At 48.5% G+C, this 26284-nt stretch overlaps 1 protein-coding gene and 1 long non-coding RNA gene across 7 annotated transcripts; one reads left to right on the forward strand and one right to left on the reverse strand.

Moving 5' to 3' along the window:
* The first annotated feature begins 13191 nt into the window (after positions 1–13191).
* On the forward strand, positions 13192–19797 carry LOC148221327 (islet amyloid polypeptide-like). 2 transcript variants are annotated; one of them, XR_015808265.1, is made up of 5 exons: positions 13192–13355; positions 14017–16510; positions 16919–17015; positions 17152–17288; positions 19267–19797. XR_015808265.1 is itself a non-coding variant. In XM_088178265.1 (3 exons), the coding sequence occupies exons 1-3, from the start codon at positions 16936–16938 to the stop codon at positions 19436–19438; spliced, it is 387 nt and encodes a 128-aa protein (XP_088034391.1). In that variant the 5' UTR covers positions 16925–16935; the 3' UTR covers positions 19439–19797. The 2 variants fall into 2 exon arrangements, 1 of the variants encoding a protein (XP_088034391.1); XM_088178265.1 differs by lacking the exons at positions 13192–13355; positions 14017–16510 and having other exon boundaries at positions 16925–17015; positions 17154–17288.
* On the reverse strand, positions 14458–23366 carry LOC148221328 (uncharacterized). 5 transcript variants are annotated; one of them, XR_015808269.1, is made up of 5 exons: positions 21408–22898; positions 19238–19392; positions 17601–17664; positions 17134–17395; positions 14458–15427 (listed from the first exon to the last, which is right to left on the reverse strand). It is a non-coding gene; the product is annotated as an uncharacterized LOC148221328 (long non-coding RNA). The 5 variants fall into 5 exon arrangements; XR_015808268.1 differs by lacking the exon at positions 14458–15427 and adding an exon at positions 22905–23366 and having other exon boundaries at positions 17120–17395; positions 21408–22717; XR_015808271.1 differs by lacking the exon at positions 14458–15427 and having other exon boundaries at positions 17120–17395; positions 21408–21942; positions 22591–22898.
* Positions 23367–26284: the final 2918 nt, after the last annotated feature.

Below are 26284 nucleotides of genomic sequence, written 5' to 3' on the forward strand. Positions count from 1 at the left end.
AATCTATGTATATAATGAATAATAAAATAATATTGTATATATGATAAATAGAATAGCAATTAAATTGAATATATGAAATATGTCTAGATTATGACTATAAATTAAATATTAAAAAATAGATGATTTCTATATATAAAAGGGTTTTTTTTTCATTTGGTCAGAGGCAGGGCATTTTTAGTTTGGGTCGGGGTTTTTTTGGGGCGTTCATTGAGAGGATTTTATGACGGGTGGGGACTCTGGTGCTTGGAACTCTCTCCCTTCTCTGTCTGTCCCTGACAGGGCGGCAGTGCCGGGCTGAGTTGGGCGGCAGTGCTGCCGCCGTGTGGACACAGGCGGGTACTGCACCGTGCCCCTCTCAGGATGGCGGAAGGGCCCGCGGGCCGGGACCCAGCCCTGCGGCAGCGCTCAAGATGGCGGCCTCTCTAGGACCCCGGCGGATAGGCGTCTACGTAAAACGCCTGCCCGCGCCCGCCGGCGCCCTCACGCCCGCGGCACCGCGGACCGCGCGGCCGTTGTCGGCACGCTCTGAAACGTCCGGGAAAATTGTCGGCGAGCGGATCGGCGTCGGCGATGTAATCAGGCATCTTATGCCTACACACCGGGGTCCTGATTTTTTCCCGCCCTTTCTGCCGCCATTTTGGGAAGGTCAGCCGGGGTGCCGCCCGAGCCGCCATTTTGAGAGTGCGGACACACTCAAGATGGCGGCCTCTCTAGGACCCCGGCGGATAGGCGTCTACGTAAAACGCCTGCCCGCGCCCGCCGGCGCCCTCACGCCCGCGGCACCGCGGACCGCGCGGCCGTTGTCGGCACGCTCTGAAACGTCCGGGAAAATTGTCGGCGAGCGGATCGGCGTCGGCGATGTAATCAGGCATCTTATGCCTACACACCGGGGTCCTGATTTTTTCCCGCCCTTTCTGCCGCCATTTTTGGCAGGTCAGCCGGGGTGCCGCCCGAGGCGCCATTTTGAGAGTCCCGACACGCTCAAGATGGCGGCCTCTCTAGGACCCCGGCGGATAGGGGTCTACATAAAACGCCTGCCCGCGTTCGCCGGCATAAAAATAAATATGCATAAATATAAACTTAGATATAAACATGCACAAACGTTAACCTGCATAGATATAAACATAAACATAAACATAAACATAATCATAAACATGCAAAACAATAATAATAAATATAAATATAAACATATTTAGAAATAGAAATACAAACATTAATAAAATCAGTGAGAAATGGGGTAAAATCAGTGAGAAATGGGGGGGAAAACCCATGAAAAATGATGGAAAAATCAGAGAGAAATGGGGGAAAAATCGGTGAGGAATGGGGAAAAAGATCAACGAAAAATTGGGAAAAATCAGTCAGAAGTGGGGGATAAAAATCAGTGAGAAATGGGGAAAAAAATCAGTGATTAATGGGCGGGAAAATGCATGAAAAATGGGGGGAATAATTCCGAGAGAAATGGGGGCAAATATCAGTGAGAAATGGGGGGGAAAATCAGGAAATATCCATGAAAATTGGGGGAAACATCCATGAAAAATGGCGGAAAAAATCAGTGAGAAATGGGGAAAAATGGGGAAAAAGGAGTGATAAATGGGGGAAAAAATCAGTGAGAAATGGGGAAAAATGGGGAAAAAATCCACGAAAAATGGGGGGAAAAATCCATGAAAAATCAACGGAAAAATCAGTGAGAAATGGGGAAAACATCATGGTGAAATGGGGAAAAAATCAGACAGAAATGGGGAAAAATCATTGAAAAATGGGGGATAAAAATCAGTGAGAAATGGGGGGGAAATGGGGAAAAAAATCTTTGATAAATTGGGGCAAAAATCATTGAGAAATGGGGAAAAAAATCAGTGAGAAATGGGGAAAATTTGGGAAAAATCCACGAAAATTGCGGGAAAAAATGCTTGAAAAATTGGGGAAAAAATTCCGAGAGAAAATCCCCGGGAATCCCCGGGAAAATCCCCCCGGAATCCCCGAGAAAATCCCCCGGAATTCCCCGGGAAAATCCCCCTGAATTCCCCGAGAAACTCATCCCGGAATCCCCGTGATAATCCGTCCGCTATCCCCGAGAAAATCCCCCAGGAATCCCCCAGAAAATCTCCCCGAAATCCCCGGGATAATCTCCCCGGAATCCCCGAGAAAATCCGCCCCGAATCCCCTGGAAGATTCCCCCGGAATCCCCGAGAAAATCCCCCCGGAATTCGCCGGGAAAATCCCCCCGGAATCCCCGAGAAAATCCCCCCAGATTCCCCGGAAAATCCCCCCGGAATACTCTGCAATATCCCCCCGGAATCCCCTGGATAATCCCCCCGGAATCCCCGAGAAAATCCCCCCGGAATCCACGTGAAAATCCCCCCGGAATACTCGGCAAAATCCCCCGGAATCCCCGAGAAAATCCCCCCGGATTCCCCGGGAAAATCGCCCCGGAAAACCCGAGAAATTCTTCCAGGAATTCCCTGGGAAAATCCCTCCGGAATCCCCATGAAAATCCCCCGGAATCCCCGCGAATATCCCCCCGGAATCCCCGGGAAAATCCCCATGAATTCCCCGGGAAAATAATCTCGGAATCCCCGAGAAAATCTCCCCGGAATCACCGAGATAATGGCCCCGGAATACCCGAGAACATCCCCCGGAATTGCCCGAGAAAATCATCCCGTAATCCCCGAGGAAATCCCCCGGAACACTCGGGAAAATCCCCCCGGAATTCCTCGTAAAATCACCCCGGATACCCCGGGAAAATCCCTCCGGAATCCCCCGAAAAATTCCCCCCGGAATACTCGGGAAAATCCCCCCGGAATCCCCTGGAAAAACCCCCCGGAATCCCCTGGATAATCCCCCAGGAATCCCCTGGATAATCCCCCCGGAATCCCCGATAAAATCCCCCTGGAATCTCCAGGAAAATGCCCCGGGAATACGCGAGAAAATCTCCCCGGAATCCCCTGGAAAATCCCCCCTGAATCCCCGAGAAAATCCCCCCGGAATCCCCGAGAAAATCCCCCCGGATTCCCCTGAAAATCCCTCGGAATTCCCCGGGGAAATCCTCCCGGAATCCACGAGAAAATCCGCCCGGAATTCCCGGGAAAATCCTCCAGAAATCCCCGAGAAAATCCCCCGGAGTCCCCGGGAAAATCAACCCGGAGTCCGATGGAAAATCCCCCCGGAATCCCCGAGAAAATCCCCCGGAATTCCCCTGGAAAATTCCCCCGGACTCCCCGAGAAATTCCTCCCGGAATCCCCGGGAAAATCCCCCCGGAATCCAGGCGAAAATCCCCCAGAAATCCCCGTGAAAGCCCCCCCGGAATCCCCAAGAAAATCTCCCCGGAATCCCCGAGAAAATTCGCCCGTAATACTCGGGAAAATCCCCCCGGAATCCCCTGGAAAATCCCCCCGGAATCCCCGACAAAATCCCCCCGGAATCCCCGGAAAATGCCCCCCGAATCCCCGGGATACTCACCCCGAGATCCCCGGGAAAATCCCCTGGAATTACCAGGGAAAATCCCCCCGCAATCCCAGGGAAAATCCCCCCAGAATCCCCGCGAAAATCGGCCCCGAATCCCCTGGAAAATTCCCCCGGAATCCCCTGGATAATCCCCATGGAATCCCTTGGAAAATCCCCCAGGAATCCCCGAGAAAATATGCCCGGAATCCCCTGGAAAATCCCCCTGGAATCGCGGGGAAAATCCCCCCGGATTTCCCGGGAAAAATCCCCCCGGAATCCCCGATAAAATCTCCCCGGAATCCGCGAGAAAATATGCCCAGAATCCCCGATAAAATCCCCCCGGAATCCCCGGGAATATCCCCCAGGAATCGCCGATAAAATCCCCCCGGAATCCCCCAGAAAATCCCCCCGGAATTCCGCGGGAAAATCCCCCCGGAATCCCCGAGAAAAACCTCCCGGAATCCCCGCGAAAATAGCCCCAGACTCCCCGGCATAATCCCCACGAAATCCCCTGGAAAATCCCCCCGGAATTCCCGGGAAAATCCCCCCGGAATTCCTCGTAAAATCCCCCTGGAATCCCCGGGAAAATCCCTCCGGACTCCCCGAAAAAATCCCCCGGAATACTCGGGAAAATCCCCCGGGAATCCCCGAGAAAATCCCCCGGAATTTCCCGGGAAAATCACCCCGGAATCCCCGAGAAAATTCTCCCGAAATACTCGGCAAAATCCCCCAGGAATCCACGGAAAATTCCCCGGAATCCAGGAGAAAATACCCCGGAATCCCCATGAAAATCCCCCCGGAATCTCCGAGAGAATCCCCCGGTATCCCCGCGAATATCCCCCCGGAATCCCCGGGAAAATCCCCATGAATTCCCCGGGAAAATAATCTCGGAATCCCCGAGAAAATCTCCCCGGAATCACCGAGATAATGGCCCCGGAATACCCGAGAACATCCCCCGGAATTGCCCGAGAAAATCATCCCGTAATCCCCGAGGAAATCCCCCCGGAACACTCGGGAAAATCCCCCCGGAATTCCTCGTAAAATCACCCCGGATACCCCGGGAAAATCCCTCCGGAATCCCCCGAAAAAATCCCCCCGGAATACTCGGGAAAATCCCCCCGGAATACTCCTGAAAATCCTCCCGGAATTCCCGAGAAAATCCCCCGGAATTCCCTGAGAAAATCGCCCCGGAATTCCCTGAGAAAATCGCCCCGGAATCCCCGTGAAAATCCCCCCGGAATCCTCGGGAAAATCCCCCAGGAATCCCCTGGAAAATCCCCATGGAATCCCTTGGAAAATCCCCCAGGAATCCCCGAGAAAATATGCCCGGAATCCCCTGGAAAATCCCCCTGGAATCGCGGGGAAAATCCCCCCGGATTTCCCGGGAAAAATCCCCCCGGAATCCCCCAGAAAATCTCCCCGGAATCCGCGAGAAAATATGCCCAGAATCCCCGATAAAATCCCCCCGGAATCCCCGGGAATATCCCCCAGGAACCCCCGATAAAATCCCCCCGGAATCCCCCAGAAAATCCCCCCGGAATCCCCTGGAAAATCCCCCCGGAATTCCCGAGAAAATCCCCCCGGAATCCCCGGAAAATCCCCGCGGAATTCCGGTCCATTTCTGTAGGAGAATAGTTTGTAAGGATAGTGCAGAAGGCACTAGTTGCCAACGAGTTACAGCTGTACTGACTAGCAAGGAGTGGAAACAGCCTTGCCTGCCCAGTGAGGCTGGTTGTTATAAAAGCGTGGGTCAGCTGGCTGCCAGTTTCACTAAGCACAGCTCCAGCTGGAGGTGCAGAGCCTGCTGCAGTGTGGGCTGGAGCCTGCTGGCTGTGCTGCGAGGAGGAAGGGACACGTGGCCGTGCAAGGGATGGACAAGGTGAGAGGATGCTGTGTGTGGGACAGACAGGCTCAGGTGGCTGGGGAAGGGACAGGCTGGGGTTTAGCCAGTCGTACAGAGGAGAGGAGGAGTCGGTGCTGTGTGGAGCTGCCTGTGAGAAAAGGAGTCAGAGTTGCCTCAAAGAAATCTGTGGAGAGAAGGCATGAAAAGTGTGTAATGAAAGACTAATGTTGGTGCCTGTCATGTCTGTCTTGATATAATTGCTACACGTTTTCTCGGAATGCTTGAATTTAGACATAAAATGAAAACTTTATTGTAAGAAAGGAATGCATTTCTCACCAAAGTGGTGTAGGGTGGGGGATCACAACTCACAGATGGCCTGGAAGCGGAACGGCCACAGGGGTTACTGTAACTGGGCCTCCAGTACCAAAGCCCCAGTGGGTTTAAAGGCTAGAGCTGGGCTGGGATTAGCACGGGCTATGCAGCTGGGCTCATGCACAGGTCTGTCAGCACTCCTACCCGAGGACAGTCCCTCACCTAGGGAGAGGTTCTAGGCCTGGAGATGAGGCTGAGTTTGGGAAGGGTGATGAGGACATGGTTAGGGAGGGATGTAAATGCATATCAAAAGACTTAATTTTGAGGGGTGGCAAGCATTAGCTATAAACCAGTAAGTATTTACAGCTAAAGGCTGGAGGTGGGGGCTGTCTGAGGAGGACAGGACTGTTTAAGGCTGAAGTTGGAAGAGAAACCTTGGTGAAGCTTTTGCGTTAGAAACGGCCTCACCTGCCAAATCAGATTTTTGTCTTCAGGATTGCATGAGTGAGGATGCCACAGCCAAGGAAAAGGTTCAGGTTTGGGAGGCAAAGGCGAGTTAGGCAGGGCTGCAGGGCTGGGGCTTGGCTGTTTCCATACTGCTCAGGGCAGCAAAGGGTAGCTGGCTCACTGGGCCTTGGATCTAGAACTCTTTCTGGAACAAGGTGGAGAGCTGAGGTTCATGCAAGGAAGGGGCCAGGAATTCTTTGTCTGACTGGAAAATGCCAGAGGGGCAGTGTGTGACTCGGATAGGATGATATGTTCGTCTGGCGAGAGTCACAAAAGAATATTTTGGTTTACTGATAACTGGGCAGCTCAGAAGTTACTACTTGACTTAGTTGCTGCTCCCATCTGTTGCACACATAAACAGAGCAAAGCAGACGAATTCTCTCGGAGCCTGAGGTCTTTGACTGGCCCTCCAAAAATGCTGCCCGCTAAAAAACAGACGTGGGGGAGGAAAGTTGTCAGATACAATAGAGCAAGAAAAGGACACGGGCTTCAAAGTGCCCTCCAGCAGACCACGGAAGTGACCTGTCTGGAAGTGAAACCAGCAGTCTGCTTCCCCAGCCTCCTGGAAGCCTCTAACAGCTACACAGGCAGTGAGGGGAGAGAACAATTCAACCTAAAAATAATTTTCAGTAGCGTTCTGCACTGCTGTTAAAAATACTGCAACCAGGGAATGTGGTGTGGTGATAACTATTAGGCCTGTAAGTCTGGTAACTGGGGCTTTTAGCTCAAACATCTCGGTATGGCTACTTTGAGCCTTGTAAAAGCTGCGTTAAGTCCAATTTCTTGGGTAGTTCTACTAGCTCTAGCCTTGCTTTTCATCTCCTCAGTAACAAAGCAACTCCCTCTCGAGAATGTTATTTACTTTCCATATGATGTGCCTACCAATTTCTGGAATTGCAAATGTCTTTGGACACATGCGTAAATTTAAGTTTCAAGAAAGCTGTCAAGCTAAAACAAAGGCTTGCCATAATGCAGAAGAAAATGTTTTATGGAAGAACTGAGAGGTCCCTACCTGGGCATAGAATTTGCTATACGAAGGTGTGTTCCAAACGGATCTGCCATCTAAACAAGCAGAAAAATAGTTGGAATGTAGTGAGTTCAATTTAACTACTGCTAGAAATAGGAATTATTAGCAGAGCTTGGAGCATGATATCACTAGCAGCAGTAAGACGCTTTTAGCTTGCTTCTCATAAATTACTTGTAAAAAGCATTTGTACCTAGTGTGTAGCAATTAATATTTCCCCATTTTCTTCCCCCCCGCCCCCCAGTCTCAGGTACTCCTTTTATTTTACCCTTTTCTGTCTTGTAACATCACCTTCCTTTATTTTATTCTATCTTCTGTTCTCAGAACATCGCAGCATCCTCTGTCAATGTGAAAGCATTTGTTCATCCTGTCTTGGAACGGCTGTCAATGTTGCCCTCTTCTGGATCACTTTTTTTTTTTTTTTTTTTTTTTTTTTTTTAACAATATGTTGCTAAATGTCAGGAAAATTAATCCACAAACACCAGCGGTTTATGTCCAAAAAGGAAACAGAGGAGTCCTTTTTGCTTTATTCGAATAAAGGGAGAGGCCATGGGACATTCCCCTGGGATCTCTCAAATTTTTGGAGGACGCAGCCTCCTTTTTATCCTATTTTCCCGGCCGCATTTCCCTCTCTCTTTTCCCATTGGCTGAGGTACTTGAGAGGCACAGACTTCCCGGAACGCCTGATACCTGAAATTCCCCTCTAATGTATAACCCTCCCTTTTAATTTTTAATTCTTATAGAATTCATAGTTTCCCCCCGTTGCTTCTTTCATCTTTCGATATCCAATTTCATTTATCAGCAGCCCCGCAGTTTGTTTGTAAAGGCAAATATCTCTTTCCATTCATCAATCAGTGGAATCCATCCCATTGTTTCTTTTATCTCTCAGTGCTAGCCTTATCTACAGGCTGATCCACAGCTCATTTGTAAAGACAAATTCAACATTCCTCTCAGCTAATAAATGAGAAGTTAGCTGAAAAAAGTAAAAAGTGGATTTTTTTTCTGGTGTGTGTCGGACAATACAGTGGAGAGAATTTGCGGGAGGATGATCGAGGATATCCTATTATAATATCGTTCTCGGACATTTTACTATTTTAGATCATCAGTTGTATTCTGAAAGAAATCTATTTTAATGATATGTGTACGTTTGCACGAAGTTATAGTTAAATATAGCTTGCGGCTGGGCTCTTTAATGAATAGGGGTATTTTTGGTTTTAATTCAATATTTTATGCTTGTGGTGTGTAGTGTGCTGATTTATTTTTTAATGTTATTTACTACGTGCGCTTTTGTTTTTGAGTGAAGGTAACTTTCTGGATGGTTTTGTATTTGAGGCAGAATGAATTGAAGTAGGTTTTTAAAACTGATTTTTCATATGTACGATGGGGAGTTTAGTAGGGGCAGCTCTGATGGTGGGGGCTTGGTTGTTAATTTTATCAGACGGCTTTTGTTAGATACAGCTTTTAATTCTGGAAAGTTTTTTTTTCTAATGTCGTGCTTTGAAGGTGGTTTTCGAGGATGTATGGTATAGCTTTATTTTGTTTGTAGATGGTGTATGATAAGGGCTATGGTCTATTTATCTAATGCCATGTTTTTTCATTCAGGTGTTGATAAGGGAGTTCTTGAATGGCGTTTTGTGTTGTTTTTGTTTTTGGTGGGGCGTTGTTTTTAAAGGATACCTTGATAAGGTTTGCCGATGGCGTTCTAGCCTGTAGCATAAGGCATAGGGTAGTTTTTGAATTATTTTGTGGTGGCTTTGATTCTTGCCAGTATGTAGTGTTTGTTTGAGGTAATGCTGTGTAGCTAATTTCTGTTTTCTTATTAATATTAGAATTGGAGTGTTGTAGTATATGGGCTGTTATTATATCCTAGGGGTTCTATTTATTTGGTTGGATTGTTTTCTAGTTATGGATAATTTTTCTCAAAAAACCATTTTCAGAATTTCAGGCGTGACACAAAAGAACACTCAGATTGCTGGAAGGGAAACGTGTGCCCAGATTGTCTCGAAGCAGTGCTGCTGTCGGTTCTCGTTCAGTTGTGTCTTCTGAAAATGAGACTGTTGTATTCATTGCGCTGTGCTAAACACTTGTCATTCTCCCAATGCCAGGAAACAGATGAAGCTTGAAGAAAGAGGAAGGAATTTGGAAGCGTACAAACAAGCTGAGAAGAGGTTCAGAGATCAGGGTGCTCACTGGCAGCAGGGGCTGGGGTTAGGGCTGAGCAGGAGCAAAGCCGGAGCACATCAACCTCACCTCGTGTTTTCTCGGGGGCTTTATGGCCCTGGCAAGAGAGAGATGTTCACTGATGAGTCCCAGGCCGAGCCGTGAGCACAGCATGTTGTGTTGGAGCTGGGGGTTTTTTTTGAGACGTTCAGCAGCCACACTCTCTAGTCAAGAGTCCTGAGGTTTGTTGCTGCTCCACTTTCATCCTCATATCCAGCTTCCAGCCCTTTTCTTCTCTCTGTCCAGTGTGTCTTTTGTGTTCCTTTCTTGTCCTGTGTGCTCCCCATCCCATTCCCGTTCCCTACGGAGGGGGAGGGTGTGGAGACTGGGGGCTCCGACGTGGTTTGGGGCACCCCAAGGTCCCTGGGAAAGGGAGCCGGGCTGCGCTGGAGGAGCAGGTGAGTCGGGCATGGGGGGGGGGGGGGGGGGGGTCATGCTGGGTGCCAGAACATTGACAGGGAGGGGTGGGTGTAGAATGCATGAAAAACAGAAGAAAAACAGAACCATAAAAAATAGCTAAATATAGTCTAAAAGGAATGTTTAAATGCTTTTTATTTGGGTAGAGGCACGGTTTTTATAGCTAATATAAAAATAAAATATAAAGAATAGAAATAGATTGGTATACATGTAAAATATAATGAAATCTAAGTAGCAAATATCTATGAAAAATCTAGTGTATAACAGAAATAATGCAAATATAAGAATATGTATAAATATAAAATAGAGCTATGAGAATGGTAATAAGAATGGGGTAAAACATCAGTGAGAAATGGAAAAAAAACACATGAAAAATGGTGGGAAAATCAGTGAGAAATGGAGAAAAATCAGTGAAAAACGGGGGGGGAATCTTTGAAAAATGGGGAAAAAAATCAGTGAGAAATGGGGGAAAAAAAATCCATGAAAAATGGGGGAATAAATCAGTGAGAAACGGGGAAAAGTGGGGGAAAAAATAATTGAGAAATGGGGAAAAAATCAGTGAGAAATGGGGGAAAAGTCGATGAAAAATGGGGGAATATTCAGTGAGAAATGGGGGGGGGGAGGAATCAGTGAGAAATGGGGAAAAAATCCATGGAAAACAGGGAAACAATCCATGGGCAATGGCGGGAACAGAGCGAGCTGTTGTCGCTCGTGCTGTGGTGGCCGATGCTGTGGGGAAAAAATAAGTGAAAAATGGGGGCAATAATCAGTGATAAATGGGGAGAAAATCAGTGATTAATGGGCGGAAAAATGCATGAAAAATGGAAGGAAAAATTCAGAGAGAAATGGGGGCAAATATCAGTGATAAATGGGGAAAAAAATCAGTGATTAATGGGGGTAAAAATGAATGGAAAATGGGGGGAAAATTCAGAGAGAAATGGGGGCAAAAATCAGTGAGCAATGGGGGGGAAAATCGGGAAATATCCATGGAAAAATGGGGGGAAAAAATCAGTGAGAAATGGGGGAAAAAATCAGTGAGAAATGGGGGAAACATCATGGTGAAATGGGGAAAAAAAATCTTTGATAAATTGGGGAAACAAATCATTGAGAAATGGGGGAAAAAAATCAGTGAGAAATGGGGAAAATATGGGAAAAAATCCACGAAAATTGCGGGAAAAAATGCATGAAAAATTGGGGAAAAATCAGTAAGAAATGGGGGAAAAAATCCATGAAAAATGGCGGGAAAAATCAGATCGGCGATCGATAGCTAATGCGTGCCTATGGATTAGATCGGCGATCGATTGATCACGACTACCGATCGATTATATCGGCGTTCGATTGCTAATGCCTGCCGATCGATTAGATCGGCGATCGATTGATCGCGCCTGCCGATCGATTATATCGGCGATCGATTGCTAATGCCTGCCGATCGATTAGATCGGCGATCGATTGATCGCGCCTGCCGATCGATTAGATCGGCGATCGATTGATCGCGCCTGCCGATCGATTAGATCGGCGATCGATCGATCGCGCCTGCCGATCGATTAGATCGGCGATCGATCGATCGCGCCTGCCGATCGATTATATCGGCGATCGATCGATCGCGCCTGCCGATCGATTATATCGGCGCTCGATTGCTAATGCCTGCCGATCGATTGCTAATGCCTGCCGATCGATTCGATCGGCGATCGATTGCCAATGCCTGCCGATCGATTAGATCGGCGATCGATTAGATCGGCGATCGATTGCCAATGCCTGCCGATCGATTACATCGGCGATCGATTGCTAATGCCTGCCGATCGATTAGATCGGCGATCGATTGATCGCGCCTGCCGATCGATTATATCGGCGATCGATTGCTAATGCCTGCCGATCGATTAGATCGGCGATCGATTCATCGCGCCTGTCGATCGATTATATCGGCGTTCGATTGCTAATGCCTGCCGATCGATTATATCGGCGTTCGATTGCTAATGCCTGCCGATCGATTAGATCTGCGATCGATTGCTAATGCCTGCCGATCGATTAGATCGGCGATCGATTGATCGTGCCTGCCGATCGATTATATCGGCGGTCGATTGATCGTGCCTGCCGATCGATTCGATCGGCGATCGATTGCCAATGCCTGCCGATCGATTATATCGGCGATCGATTGATCGCGCCTGCCGATCGATTATATCGGCGATCGATTGCCAATGCCTGCCGATCGATTAGATCGGCGATCGATTGCTAATGCCTGCCGATCGATTAGATCGGCGATCGATTGCCAATGCCTGCCGATCGATTAGATCGGCGATCGATTGATCGTGCCTGCCAATCGATTAAATCGGCGATCGATTGCCAATGCCTGCCGACGATTATATCGGCGATCGATTGATCGCGCCTGCCGATCGATTGATCGTGCCTGCCGATCGATTAGATCGGCGATCGATTGCCATTGCCTGCCGATCGATTAGATCGGCGATCGATTGATCGTGCCTGCCAATCGATTATATCGGCGTTCGATTGCTAATGCCTGCCGATCGATTATATCGGCGATCGATTGATCGCGCCTGCCGATCGATTAGATCGGCGAACGATTGCCAATGCCTGCCGATCGATTAGATCGGCGATCGATTGCTCATGCCAGCCGATCGATTGCTAATGCACACTATTTGCACACTCCTTGCACACCCTTTGCACTCATACAGAGGCAGGAGGTTTCTCAGTTCTGGTCGGGGTTTTTTGGGGCGTTCATTCCGGGGGATTTCCTCAAGGATTGGGACACTCCTTGATCCCATCCTTTGCCTGTCTCCCAAGCGCCACCCTGTGGGCAGAGCGCGGTACTGCGCGCCTGCCTCTCCCAAGATGGCGGCTCGGGTGTCGCGCCCCCGACCTTCTAACTCTGGCTGCAAAAGGAGGGTGGCACAGCAAGGAGCCCGCTCGCTCTAGTGGGATGCCTGCGCACGACGCCGACACCGATCCCACGGGTGCGATTTTCGGCGGCGTTTCCAATCGTGCGGACATCTCCTTCAGCCCGCTTCGGCCCGGGGAAGAGGGGCGGGGCCGCCAGCGATGGTGCCGGCGCAGCCCGGGCAGGCTCGGGGCGGAGCCGGGGCTTGGCGAGGCGGGGCACGGAGGTCCCGGGGACGGGACCGGGCGGGGCCGGGGCGGTGCGTTAGGGGCGGTCCCCAGTGGTCCCAGGCGGCACCGGGGGCGGGGCCGGGTGATCCCGGAGCGGTACCGAGCTGTGCTGGGGACGGTGCTGCAGGGGCGGTGCCGGGCCCGCCTCAGGGTGATTGAATGCCCAGAAATCGCCTCCTCTGCCCCGTGCTCACACTGAGCTGCGGGCTGCAGCGTGCTGTCGGAGCTCCGCACACAGCACGGATTTGGGCTTCCCCTCCTCTTCTTCCTCCTCCTCATCTTCCTCTTTGTCCTCTGTCACTGCTGAGGCTCTGGAAAGAACTGAAATTCTGCAGGGAGACATGTCCTCTCGTGGCCCCAGGGACTGCCTCGGCACGGGCCAGGAGCGCCTCCGGCCCCTGCCTTCTCCTGCTTGAAAAGATCACCTGGAGCCCGAGCTCGGGGGGGTGAAATCAGCTGAAATCCAGGTAACTCTGTCAAGTGCCCCCAGGGACATCGGCGGGGCTGGGGAATGAGGGTTTGAAACAGCAAATTCTTTGGAATATACACCTGTCCCTGTGCCGATGCTGCTGAGCTTCCTGCCACAGTATATCCCCACTCCATGAGGCGCTGTGAGGTTATGGCAGTGGGAATTGAGCAGGGAATTCGGGGCTATGGGCATAATTCACGGGAGCTAGCAAAGCTGACAGCCAACCCCAAATCGGGGCACAGCACAGAGAACAATCTGTGTGCTGCCCTGTCAGCTCAAGCCCCTGGGCTGGGAAGTATTGGGAGTTAAATGTATGGAATTACACAAATCACAGCAACTGGCATCACCCAGAGGGACAAACCAAGTCCCAAACAATTCCTCCCCAGTCCACTCTGGGAAAAACACCCTGTGCTTGCCAGGAGCTCTGACCCTGCTTTTCCTACCAGCTCCTGAGCAGTGTCAGGGCCACCACGACGCCTTTAAAATCCAGATAAACCCCAAATCCTACACAGTGATTAATCCAAAGAAAGTACTGAATTGTTGTCATTAAAAGCTCAAAACTCATTAAGAATTCTATGACAACAGTGTAATGGACTCCCAGGAACCTCATGAATTCTCTCAGTTTCATTTTTGTGTATTTTTACTCCCTCATTTGGCAGCTTGTAAAACTTATCCTGGAATTCAGAGGTCAAGCAGGATCGACTTTGGATTGACCTTCACCTCTGTTCCCACTTTGTGCAAACACAACTGGTGCCCAGGTGGGTGAACTCATCACCTCAGCTTTTCATTCCAGAGTATCCCCTCCTTATTTCCCTGTAGATGAACTCAGATCCACTCCTCACCTCCACTGGTCATCCAAGCGTTCATTCTGTTCCCCACAGGCCCTGGTGGCCCCGGGGAGCTCCCTTGGCCTTTCTCCTGCCCCTCTGCAGCCCGAGGTCGCTACACAAACAGTTCTTGTGTCCCCTCTAAATGACCCCGGGTTTTCTGCTCAATGAATGGCATGACCCGTGCCCACTGCTCATGATTCACCCAACCAAAATCAAGAGCAAATGTTGCTTGGGCTTTAAGAACTTGAAATAACTCTGAAGCAAAAGAAATCACCTTTTTCTTCTGGTTTTTATTTTTATTTTTTCATTTAAGATGCTGGACTTGCCTCTGTGGATGTGTGCTGAGCTCTCACTGCAGGGGACTGTCAGGCCTGAATGGCTGTGAGTTCGTGTTCTTCTCAGTAGGGAATCAGAAATTATTCTTAGACCATAGAATTGTTTTCTGAAACCTTTCCCCTTTCCTCTTTGTGCCTTTGAATTTTTCAGCTGTTCCCTGTTGTCACTTCCCCTGCCTGACTTCTGTGCAGCTCCTAGCTGGGAAAAACTGGGAAAACTTAGGGGGTACAGAGGTGGAATTTTTGGCTGGATTTTTCTAACATTTCTAATTTTGCTGAACTTATTTCCCCAGTGAGAAGAGCACGAACTCACAGCCATGCAGGCCTGACAGTCACTGCGGGAAATCTGACACAGTATTAATAAGTAACCTTTCCTGAGAGCAGTCACCACCCCAGTCCTCCAGCCTTGTCAAATGTTTGCAATGAATGGACCCAAGTTCTAATCCTTAATCTAAATTTATGTCAGCTTTTGTTAGAAAGATACCGGACAGTAAATCATACAAGAGAATTTAAAAATTGCACAAAGAATAGCCGGCCCAGACCAAACCCAACCACCCCCATCAGTGCTCCACCCCAATTTTGGGAGAAACAGTGATACAGTTTATAAATACTCTCCTTCCACACTATTCAGTCCTTCACCGCACATCCCCAGAGAGGAGTCCCTCAGACCTTGCTCCCCTGAACACCAGGAGAGCTGGAGTTTCACCCAGATCCCACATTCCCATGGCAGTTAATCCCAGCAGGGAGGCAAAGAGGAACCCTGCATCCTCTGACATAGCCCACAGCACGGGCAGCACCAGGAGCCCTCCAGGCTCAGACCTCTGGTGCTGAAGCCTCTGGGCTTTGGCTGATCAAACACCACAGCTCTTGGCAAAGATGGCAGGAGAGTCGTGATTCTTCCTGTCCTAAAAGAGAGGAGGAAAAGAAAATTAAGTCGACTGCAGAAGGATTCCAGCTCTCACACTTCTGGGGGGGGGAGAGGGAGGGGGAAGTGATTTGCCTAATTTCCACTGAAATCAGAGGTAAATGGTTCTAATCTGTATCCTTGGAAATCTGCAATTAGATATTTCGTCAACACTGGATTTAGTCTATTAAAAGCTGTACATTTTTCCCTCAACCATACTTTATGCATACTAGAGAAATAAATTTGCACGTTTTCTGGCTTTTCTGACATTTCCTGGCTTTTTAATCCTAGTCTTTGCCTTCTGAAAAGCATTAATTGACTCAATTTTCACTCATGACAAATCCACCTGGTTTTTAAAATATGAGATTTTACATTCATAGCGACAGAATTTTCATTGACATTTAAACTTGACTGAAAAATGTGCATGATTTCTACTGTGTTACCCTGAATGAGAACTCTATCTGTCAATTTAAATAACTTTCACTCTTTTCTTATTCATCATACAGCTTTTATCCCTTCAGATACCTTTGCTTTCTATCTATATTGTACAGCAAACCTCCACAACTTTAACTTTTCCATCTTTTCTGAGACATGTTTTCTTGTATTTCAATTACCAGTGGCCTGGCGTTTCATTTGCTCTGGCTTTCTTTGTGACTTTTGTTACCTTATTTAGCCCACGAAAACACCCACAGGGAATATAACCACAGCAGCTTATCAGAGCTGTAAAATTGAGGCTACATTTCTGATGTGCAATATGCTCTTGCAGTACCTTCACGAGGGCATTCTGCATACAGCAGGAGAATATTTACTGATGTACTAGTGCAATAATGACCCACCTGCCTCTGCTCCTCTCTGGGGCACTTTCTGTCTGTAGGGATTGGAATTAACGACAGTCTCTCTGTGCTGCCTGATGTCAGAGCTGAGAAAGGTGTCGAGGATATATAAGAGTCGTGAGACTTGCCAGAAAGGAAGAGGGAGAAGGATACTCCAGAGCCAGATGCAAGCGTGGAATTGTTGCATGCACACTTCCTGCTAACCAAGAGGGCTTGCTGGCTTCTCCAGTTAGATCTGTGACCACAAAAAGGTAAATACTTTGCCTTTTTTCTTACTTTCCCTGCAGTGTAAAAGATGCGCCTTTAGAAAAGCACTATATCCCCTATTATTAATCAAGAGCATTTTTTCAGGAAAAGACTAAGACAGCTTTAAAGTAAACTGCACTGGGGACCAGAATTTGAGACTGGGATATGTCAGGAAACGCAAATCAGAGATAAGGGATAGGATTGAAACTACTGGATGGAAAATGAGCATTTACTGCTGAGAGCTATATTTCTGAAACTGAATTGTGTCACTAAACTTGAAGGGATCATTTTTCTCACTCTAGCCCGTGAAAAAGACTAATTGCTCTTGATTTAGGACAGAATGGGCATCGGTGATAGGATGTGCTGAAGAGTATTTGGGTTAGCTTTCAGTTTTGAATCACTGTTCTTTTCAGAAAGTTTGGAAGGGAAGATGCACAACCTGAAGTTGTCAGTTTTCTTCATTGCACTTTCTGTCACTCTGAGCTGTTTGGAAGCTACACCTATTGAGGGGTGAGTGACAAATAATCATGTTTATTTCTTTTTAGGGAAAAAGGTGTTCAGATTATTGCATGAGTTGCTTTTGCTTTCATGTCTTAAATAATATAAAAATAGAGTTATTCAAGCTCACTGTTTTATTGTTGTTCAGAGATTACTGTCTCTGGCTGATGATCTATCTGATGGTACTTCCAAGAGACAAGGATGGATGTTGCCTGTAATGTCACACAATACACTCTCAGGACTCAGTGAGGAAATGCCAGAACAACCAGCAGCAAAGACAAAAAGGTATTGATTTTCCTTGTTTCTTCCAGCCATATCAGATTGAATCATGAAGCAAACTTTGTTCCAGTGATATCCTGCTATTTGAGAGACTTTGCTTCTGCTTTTTTTCCCTCAGGAAAAAAAAAGAAAAAAGATATTAAAATATCCTTCTACTAAACAGAGCTTTCCTATAAGCATAAAGATCAGCTTTTCTGTAACAAAAAGATCAAAGCATTTAGGGTCGAAAGTGAAATCCAGGGACTTTGTTTCAAATCATTTGATCATTTTACGATTATAAACTTTCTTAAATTAAAGAGGCTGCAAACTCTACATTACCTTGTGAAGAAAGGTGCATTTTGCAAGCGCCTTCCTTTTTAAAAAGTTCATCAGATTTCCAAGCCTGGAGGGGAAAGAAAAGAAAACATACCCTTCTTAATAATACTGCAGCTCTACTGGAATGGAATTATTTTATGGTAAAAATGCTTTCAGTAATTAAGCAATTTTAAAATCACATAATTAAATATTAATCATAGGAAGAAGGAAAAGAAGAAATTGATTCTGAGAGAATTTCACTTGTCTGAAATATATTGTTATTTATAAATTCAATTTCAGGACCTCTGTGAGAACCAGTTGCTATTTGAACCTTGTGTGGTAAGGACTTGAATAAAACCAAAAGAAATATCCATGAAAGTCAATGGGAGGTTATATAAAGCCCTATGCAACAATTTTCTTGTAATGCAATTACACATTTAAAATATTAATTGCTTAAGAACTGCTGCCTATCTACTAATCAAGAACCTGTATAAGACAGACATTCCTTTCATAGCTGCCTTTCCTCTGGTATTATTAGATCAATACAAATAACTTCAAAAGGTTATATGACATTTTAGATGATAGATTTAATAATCAGTAAGCAAAGGAACACATTGGTAACTGCTCAGAGTTTGAAACTGGGATATAGCTGCTCTTCACAGTAAATTTTAGCCACAAAGTGATATCTAATTCATGCCATATCAGCATGAAGAAGTCCAAGAAAATATGCAACAACTCAGTAGGCAATCTCTGCGAGCAAGTATTTCTGTTTGAAGGAAGAACACAGTAATCTAAGAAACAAGTCTGAAAACCCAAGCTAACCATTACATTGCAATTTAAAAAAAACCCTCGTGCTACATAGGTTTTACGTGGAGTTCTGTAAATGATCTGTCGGTTCAGATCATAAAATGTTATTTCTAGATACGGATCCTTCCTCGGACACTCTTTAAAGTATCATTCAGCAAAGGATTTTCTCTCACCACAACAGAACTTTCAATTTGCTGGTGTTTCAAAAGAGATGTGGCAGGTTTTTTTTTTTAGATGAAACCTCTGTTTAGTCAGAGCTAAGTGGGAGAGAGACAGAGCAAAAGACCGTCCTAAGTGATTCTGCAGTTGGCAGAAGCTGGCAATGCCTGCTACTTCTCATGATATGTGGTGCAGATGGGAGAAAGAGTCTTTGGGTTTAATCCACTTGCTGTGGACTGGAATATTACCACTCACTTCAGTGAGAGCAGGATGTAATTCTGTGAAAACATGAGAACTGAATAAATGTTAGTGATCATCATTATGTTAGTAATCCTCATGATATCAGCAAGAGCTCTAAATAGATTTAGAAGTTCAGCTGAAAGTTAAACATTTAATCATTGCTTTCACTTTGTGTCTCACCTATACTATCATTACAGGTTTTCTAGATGTCATAAACTGCTGTGCAGGATATCAATAAAAACGACATATGACAGTTCATGTCTCTGCATTTGAATAACCTCCATCATTAAAACTGATAATAGCACCCAGCACAAGGATTTTTATCAGGAACAAAGTAGGTGGTGGGAAGATTCTAATGTTCCTGTATTTGTGCACATATTAAAAGAACTCCCACATTAGCAGAGCTCAAATGACTATGAGAAGTGGCACACTCGATGGCTCATTGTTTGACTTACTGCTGGCTGTCTTTGTTTCACCTTGGCAGTCACCAGCTGGAGAAGAGGAGATGCAACACGGCCACGTGTGTGACGCAGCGCTTGGCCGATTTCCTGGTGCGCTCCAGCGGCAGCGCCGGGGCCCTTTACCCGCCCACCAACGTGGGCTCCAACACCTATGGAAAGAGGGACAGAGAGCCCCAGAGCCACGCACAGCTTTAGGCTCTGGAGATGGCTGCTGACACTAGAAGTTCAGTTTTTATTGTATCAACAACCTCTCGGTCATTTATTACTTGTACAGTCTTACCAGTGCCTTGTTTTCTCTGTGTGTGTGGGGGGGTATGTGATTTATGTTCATCATTCCACCATGCATGTACAATGACATGCATAGGCTATTCTTCCAACCCCATTAAGAACTCCAGAAATCTGCTTGTTAAAATCCTTTGTAAAAATCTGTCACGATAATAAATGGAAAAGTAATGGCAACAATGTTATTATTATTATTATTATTATTATTATTATTATTATTATTATTATTATTATTATTATTATTATTATTATTAAAAGGATGAAAAAGATAACCCATGATGTGTATGTCTTTATAGTCACAGTCTGGTAAGAGAAAGAAACCGCCTTAATTAAAGAACAATAAATATCAGAATGCTAGCAAAAGTTATGTCCTAATGAAAGTAAAACAGAAGAATCTTCTGTTTTTTAAACATCTACAGCATCTTGTCTGGTACAGTTGAAGGAACAACTAGATGAGAAAAGATGCTGCATTGTGCACCATAATCAGACAATTATGCAGTTAACTGATTGGCCTGTTTCCACTATAACATACAGCAAGCAAGGAAACGTGGTCTTGCAGCACAGACTTCTGTGCCTACTGAGCAGGGGATTTTAAGGATTTGCAGTTCTTATGTTAAGATGATATCAGTAAAATGTAAGCATAATAAGTATAATAATATATGTAAGTATAATAAATATCAATAAGAGATAGCTCTGATACAATCTAGGAGAAACTCCCATCCTTGGGTATTCCTTTCCTTAACTACAGTAACAAAGGGAAGAGAAAAAACAATGAGTAGCTCAAGAACCAAAACACATCATAGAAACTCAGTAATTTTTTCCACTGGCATACTTAAATTGCTACCAAAATCCAGGGGAAATATTTCAGAGATGGGCAGACCTTAATGAGAATCTGACGGCATTATTTTCTCCTATCTCAGCCCAGAATCAGGGCAGGCTTAAAAACCTTTAAGTTCCTTTAAATTTTAAGCAAATTTTCATAGAGGTGAGCTGTTTCATTTCACAGAAATGGCTGTTTTGTCCACACTTCCTCAGTGAAGGGTTCACTGTTGTCCGAAAAACATTATTGTCCAATTACGAAAAACATTCAGCAGAACCTTAGTTCTGGAGAGGCAAATGAAAGTTCAATAACTGCCTTCAGTTGGTTTGTTTCCATTACAAAGTATACCTCGAAATAGAAACATTTTTGCTAATTTAATGTTAAATGGCATATTCACATCATTTCACACACAAAAAAATGCATGGGAATAAAAAGTACAGGATTCCTACTGTAAAAAGTGTTATTAATTACTCTCTTTATTGAGGGAAGTTTCAACCTTCATTAAAGTTCTAATGGATATTAATTCTGAATTTTATTGAGAAAACCGTTTATATGCCATTGAACTAATACTTCTGCCAGCTTGAAATGCCTTCCATTCCAGTTACTTTTGAGTTACGCTGCACACACACTGTGCGTTTAATTTGTTTTTAATTTAGAATATTTATTTCATTTATTAACATTTCAGAAAACAAATGAGAGAGAGGACAGCTTTCAAGTGTCTCTGCGAGATTGTTTGTACAGAGCAGTAACCAAGTGGAGCCTTCCCTGTGGGTAGCTGCTGATCTCTAGGCTGATCCCAGCCCGGAATATGAGCCACGCTTTATGCACCAGATTTTGTTTTTTCAGCTACCATTTGACAAACACTAACAAAGCACAGGCTGTCCATGCACAGGACCAGTGAAACTGGGTACATTATTTTCTGCCTCACACACTCTCGAATCTGGTGGATTGGATACCAGCATCTATTTCACACAATCAAACTATTCCACAAATACTGAAAAATCTAACTCGGTTCCTAAGTCAGTGAAACCACCAAGAGAGAAAAGAGGGGGACCATCTCACCTGTCTTTAGCTCCTCTTTGTCTAACCAGTTGTCAGCGCTCTCCTGCTATTTGGTGGAGGAAGACTACTTCCAATTCATCCCAGCTTAGACACCTATTTTAGGATGGGATTAATCACGCCTGAAGTGCCTCTATTTCTTCGCTGATGATAGAGAGTGTCTAGACAATTAGCTGAAAATGAGCACTTAGAATTAAGATAACTAGAGTTAGTTGACAGGAATCTCATCTGCATTTGGTATGAACCGTTCAAACTAAAATCAAAGAGAAAAAGATTTGGTAAAAAAACCCCACACCACCAGCACCTCAGACTCCAAATCAACTTTCATTCTGAGCTACGTTAGTTAATTCATCAGCCAGAGCATCTTGAGAAACTTCCTTCAGTGAGATTTGTTCCCGCCCGTACTCCCTTGAGAAGACAGCTCTGCTCCCTCCCTCCTGCTGTTGCTGCACTTGGCCTCTCAGAGACGAAGCATCTAGCCATAGTAAGGCTGGATACAAGCACAGTCCAGGGCTAAATGAGCCAGGAAAAGAATGGACTGTAATGGAAAAAAGAAAATAAATACATTTATTTAATAATGAATTAATTACTAATAAGCATTTAAGCATTACTTCATCAGCTCTGCAAACAGCATGGCCAGAATTTTCTGTGCATTTTTAAAAATCCCACTATGTATTTCTAGGCTTCTTCAGGGATGTAAATATTACTTGAGAATCGAGCCTTAGATAGATTGGATTCTTTTTCAATTCATCTGGCTTCCCTACACCTTTCAGAGAATATGCAAGGAAACAAAAAATACAAAAGAGGAAAATTAAGAATACAGACAATGTGATAAACATGGCATTATTCCCCTTAAAAAACCGAAGATACTAAACCTCTGCTTTTTAGCATGTAAGTAACGAAGTCACACACGCCGCATATCAGGCAATGTTTAAATACAAAGCCAGTCCTAAAAAAGTCCAAGTGCACAAGCATAAAATAAAGCAGGAATATTTTGTCTAAGGATATATCGCTCAGTATTACCCATTAGCATTCCTTGTTTAACCTTTTATTGCATCTACTTATGTTAGTCACTTATAGACTCTTTAAATCTCTGTTGTTTCCCCCCACTTTCTACACAAGGCTTTTACTTTTTAATGCATTAAAGGCTATTGTTGCAGCCACAGAACACTCCCATTGCACTTACCTATGCCCGATATGCAACAAATAGAAGTAAGAAAGCCTTCTCCTGCTGATATGACCGCTGCTCTTCCGGCCCTGCAGCCTCTCACCCCTACACCCTTCTAGAAACTCATGGCTGCTATCTTGCTGTGCTGCATCAAGAACAAATATGTTATTGAAATATAGAAATCATTGCCACCTGGAATAGGGTTCTGCAGTTGCTACTGCCCGAGGAATGAAAGGAAAACAGAGGTGGCCACACTGGCTGCACACTTGAATGCAATTACACAGCTGAATTCATGCACAAGTAAAATATAACCCGAAGGAAAGAAAAAATACCGGTTTTCTAGTGAAGCACAGAACAGCATCAATTTCCACAAACGAGGCTCAGTCCGAGTAAGAGCTGCAGCCCCACACTGCCTGGGGGGTTCTTCACTCCTTCCACACCCCAGTCCCCTCTCTCCAGCAGAGCAGCAACATCCAAGCTCGGTGTTCCAGCTGCTCATGTCTCTTTCAAAGAAAACTTAGCAATAAAAGCAGCTGTGAGTCAGGAAGACAGCCGAGTTTGCCCTTGAAAGGAGGTGGTCACACACAGTGAAAGACAAAATGCACAGAGAGCTCCTAAGGAAAAAAGGCAGCGACCACGTCTTTTCCCTGGGCTCTGCAGGGGAGGGGCTGTGCCGGCAATGTCCCTCCTGTGCCAAGTGTCACGATCCAAAAAAAAACCAACCCCAAATTATGGATTAGGATTATTGATTAGCAGGAGCGTGACCAGAGCCCCGGCAGGACGGCAGCGCAGCGCCGCCTGGCGGCGGAGCAGGAGAGCAGTGCCGGACCCCGTGCCAGTGTCGGTATCGCCGTGTCCCCTGCTGGCCGCGGCCATGCCGGTCCCGATGCCGCCCACGCCCCCCCGCGCGGCACCGGATCCGCCCTCCGCCCGACTTCGTCGCGTCTCCGCCGTCGCTGTCCCTCCCGCCCCGAACTTCGGCGCCGCGGCCCGCCTCTTGGCATCATCTCGTCAACGCCCCACGGCGTCTCGCCCCCCCGCGGGACCCGAGCGTCCCCCGGGTCACCCGTCCGCAACACCGACGCCCACCGCCGCGTCAGCCGGCCGGCCCACCCCCCCGCGGGACCTCGACAGCACATCCCCGCAGATCATAACGCCGGCGAGCAGAACTTCATGCGGGCCGCCATATTTGTCCGGTATCACGTGACCGGACGGGCGCCGCCATATTTACTGTTAGGGGCGGTCCCTGGCGGCCCGGCGGGGGCGGAGAGTGGGGAGGAGGCGGGGACAGTGGGCGGGGACACGGTGACGGCACTGATGGGGGTGGAGCCGAACGTGGCGGGGATGGGGGGTTCTGATAGGCGGGCCGGAACTGCCTCGGGCTCTGATTGGCTGGCCTGGCCGGCCCTTCCACATAAATAGCGTGTGCTGCAGCGGGTCGGGCACTGCGGAGGCGGCGGCGGAAGAGGTAAGGGCGGGGTCTTGGGGGACGGCGGGGCCGAGCGGCGTCGCGCGGCGGGGCGTGGCGGGCCGGCGTCGCGCGGCGGGGCGGGGCCGAGAGGCGTCACGCGGCGGGGCGGAGCGCGGGGGGGGCGGCGGTCCGGGACAGCGCGCGGCCGCAGCGTTCCGGGGGTCCGCGGCGGGGCCGAGCGGCGACGCGCGGCGGGGCGTGGCGGGCCGGCGTCGCGCGGCGGGGCGGGGCCGAGCGGCGTCGCGCGGCGGGGCGGAGCGCGGGGGGGGGCGGCGGTCCGGGACAGCGCGCGGCCGCAGCGTTCCGGGGGTCCGCGGCGGGGCCGAGCGGCGACGCGCGGCGGGGCGTGGCGGGCCGGCGTCGCGCGGCGGGGCGGGGCCGAGCGGCGTCGCGCGGCGGGGCGTGGCGGGCCGGCGTCGCGCGGCGGGGCGGGGCCGAGAGGCGTCACGCGGCGGGGCGGAGCGCGGGGGGGGCGGCGGTCCGGGACAGCGCGCGGCCGCAGCGTTCCGGGGGTCCGCGGCGGGGCCGAGCGGCGACGCGCGGCGGGGCGTGGCGGGCCGGCGTCGCGCGGCGGGGCGGGGCCGAGCGGCGTCGCGCGGCGGGGCGGAGCGCGGGGGGGGCGGCGGTCCGGGACAGCGCGCGGCCGCAGCGTTCCGGGGGTCCGCGGCGGGGCCGAGCGGCGACGCGCGGCGGGGCGTGGCGGGCCGGCGTCGCGCGGCGGGGCGGGGCCGAGCGGCGTCGCGCGGCGGGGCGGAGCGCGGGGGGGGCGGCGGTCCGGGACAGCGCGCGGCCGCAGCGTTCCGGGGGTCCGCGGCGGCGGCGAGTGGGGAGGCGACGGGCGGGGACGCCGTAACGGGACTGATGGGGGTGGAGCCGAGCGTGGCGGGAATGGGGGGTTCTGATAGGCGGGCCGGAACTGCCTCGGGCTCTGATTGGCTGGCCTGGCCATAAATAGCGTGTATTTCGCAGGGTCGGGGCACTGCGGAGGCAGCGGCGGAAGAGGTAAGGGCGGGATCTGAGGGGGGCGGGCGGCGGTTAGGGGTGGCGCCGGGGCCCGGCCGGCGCGGCGCGGGGCACGGGGTGGGTCGGCGGGCAGGCCCGAGCGGAGCTGCGGGGCGTGGTGGTGGGGGGGGGGCGGGGCCCAGGGGGAGGTGGCGGGGCCGGCCCGGGCGGCGCGGGGGGGGGGGGGGGGGGCGGCGCGGGGGGGGGGGGGGGCGGCTACTGGGTCTGGGGGACTGGTTGCTCCTAGTGAGGGCAATTTATATGGTTTCAAGTATTGGGAATAAAGGTGCTTTTTTATGTTTTTCTTATCTCTAAGCTTTATATGATTTAATCGCGTTTTCTTCTTTCTTAGACTGAAACTGAGAGGCTGGAGCTGAGGAAGCAGAGCTGGAGAAATACGGTAAGGTTTGAAAACATAACTGCTTTGGGGCTGTGTTAGGGCATATGGAGGCACGATGGTATGTGTGTGGCTGGATATTAAATCACTAAGGGATATGAAAGGGAGTCTAGAGATGTTAATGGGGTAAGGATTCTCAGACTGTGGCTGAAATATGAGTTCAGGAGGTGCTCAAACCACAGAGAGGTAGAGGTAAAAAAAAATATCCTGCCGTGGAAAGCAGAAAGACCATTACATGGCACAGCCGGAGCAATGTGGATCCAGAAGCGAAGCAGAAGAACTGGCAGTTGAATAAAGCTTGTGGTTTGAAAAAGAGCTGAAATCACAGGGGCTGGGGCAAAAGGGGTGTCTGAAATGATTGACTCTGAAGTTGCTCGTGCCGGGTTAGAAGGGATGGAGGTGAAATCGCCGTAGGAGCGGGATACGGACTGGGGCAGGCTTCGAGGCTCTGGGGCGGGAGGTGAATTGGTGCGGGGCTGGAGCCAAGACACAGATGCTGTGCATTGAAGGTGGAGAAGATTGCTCTTGCAGAGATGGAGAAAGGCTCAGGTGAAGTCAGAAGAGCAGAGCTGGCAGTTGAATAAAGCTTGTGGTTTGAAAAAGAGCTGAAATCACAGGGGCTGGGGCAAAAGGGGTGTCTGAAATTATTGACTCTGAAATCGCTCGTGCCGGGTTAGAAGGGATGGAGGTGAAATCGCCGTAGGAGCGGGATACGGACTGGGGCAGGCTTCGAGGCTCTGGGGCGGGAGGTGAATTGGTGCGGGGCTGGAGCCAAGACACAGATGCTGTGCATTGAAGGTGGAGAAGATTGCTCTTGCAGAGATGGAGAAAGGCTCAGGTGA

This window comes from Sturnus vulgaris, chromosome 24 (assembly GCF_052056855.1).
Source record: "Sturnus vulgaris isolate bStuVul1 chromosome 24, bStuVul1.hap1, whole genome shotgun sequence".
NCBI lineage: Eukaryota > Metazoa > Chordata > Aves > Passeriformes > Sturnidae > Sturnus > Sturnus vulgaris.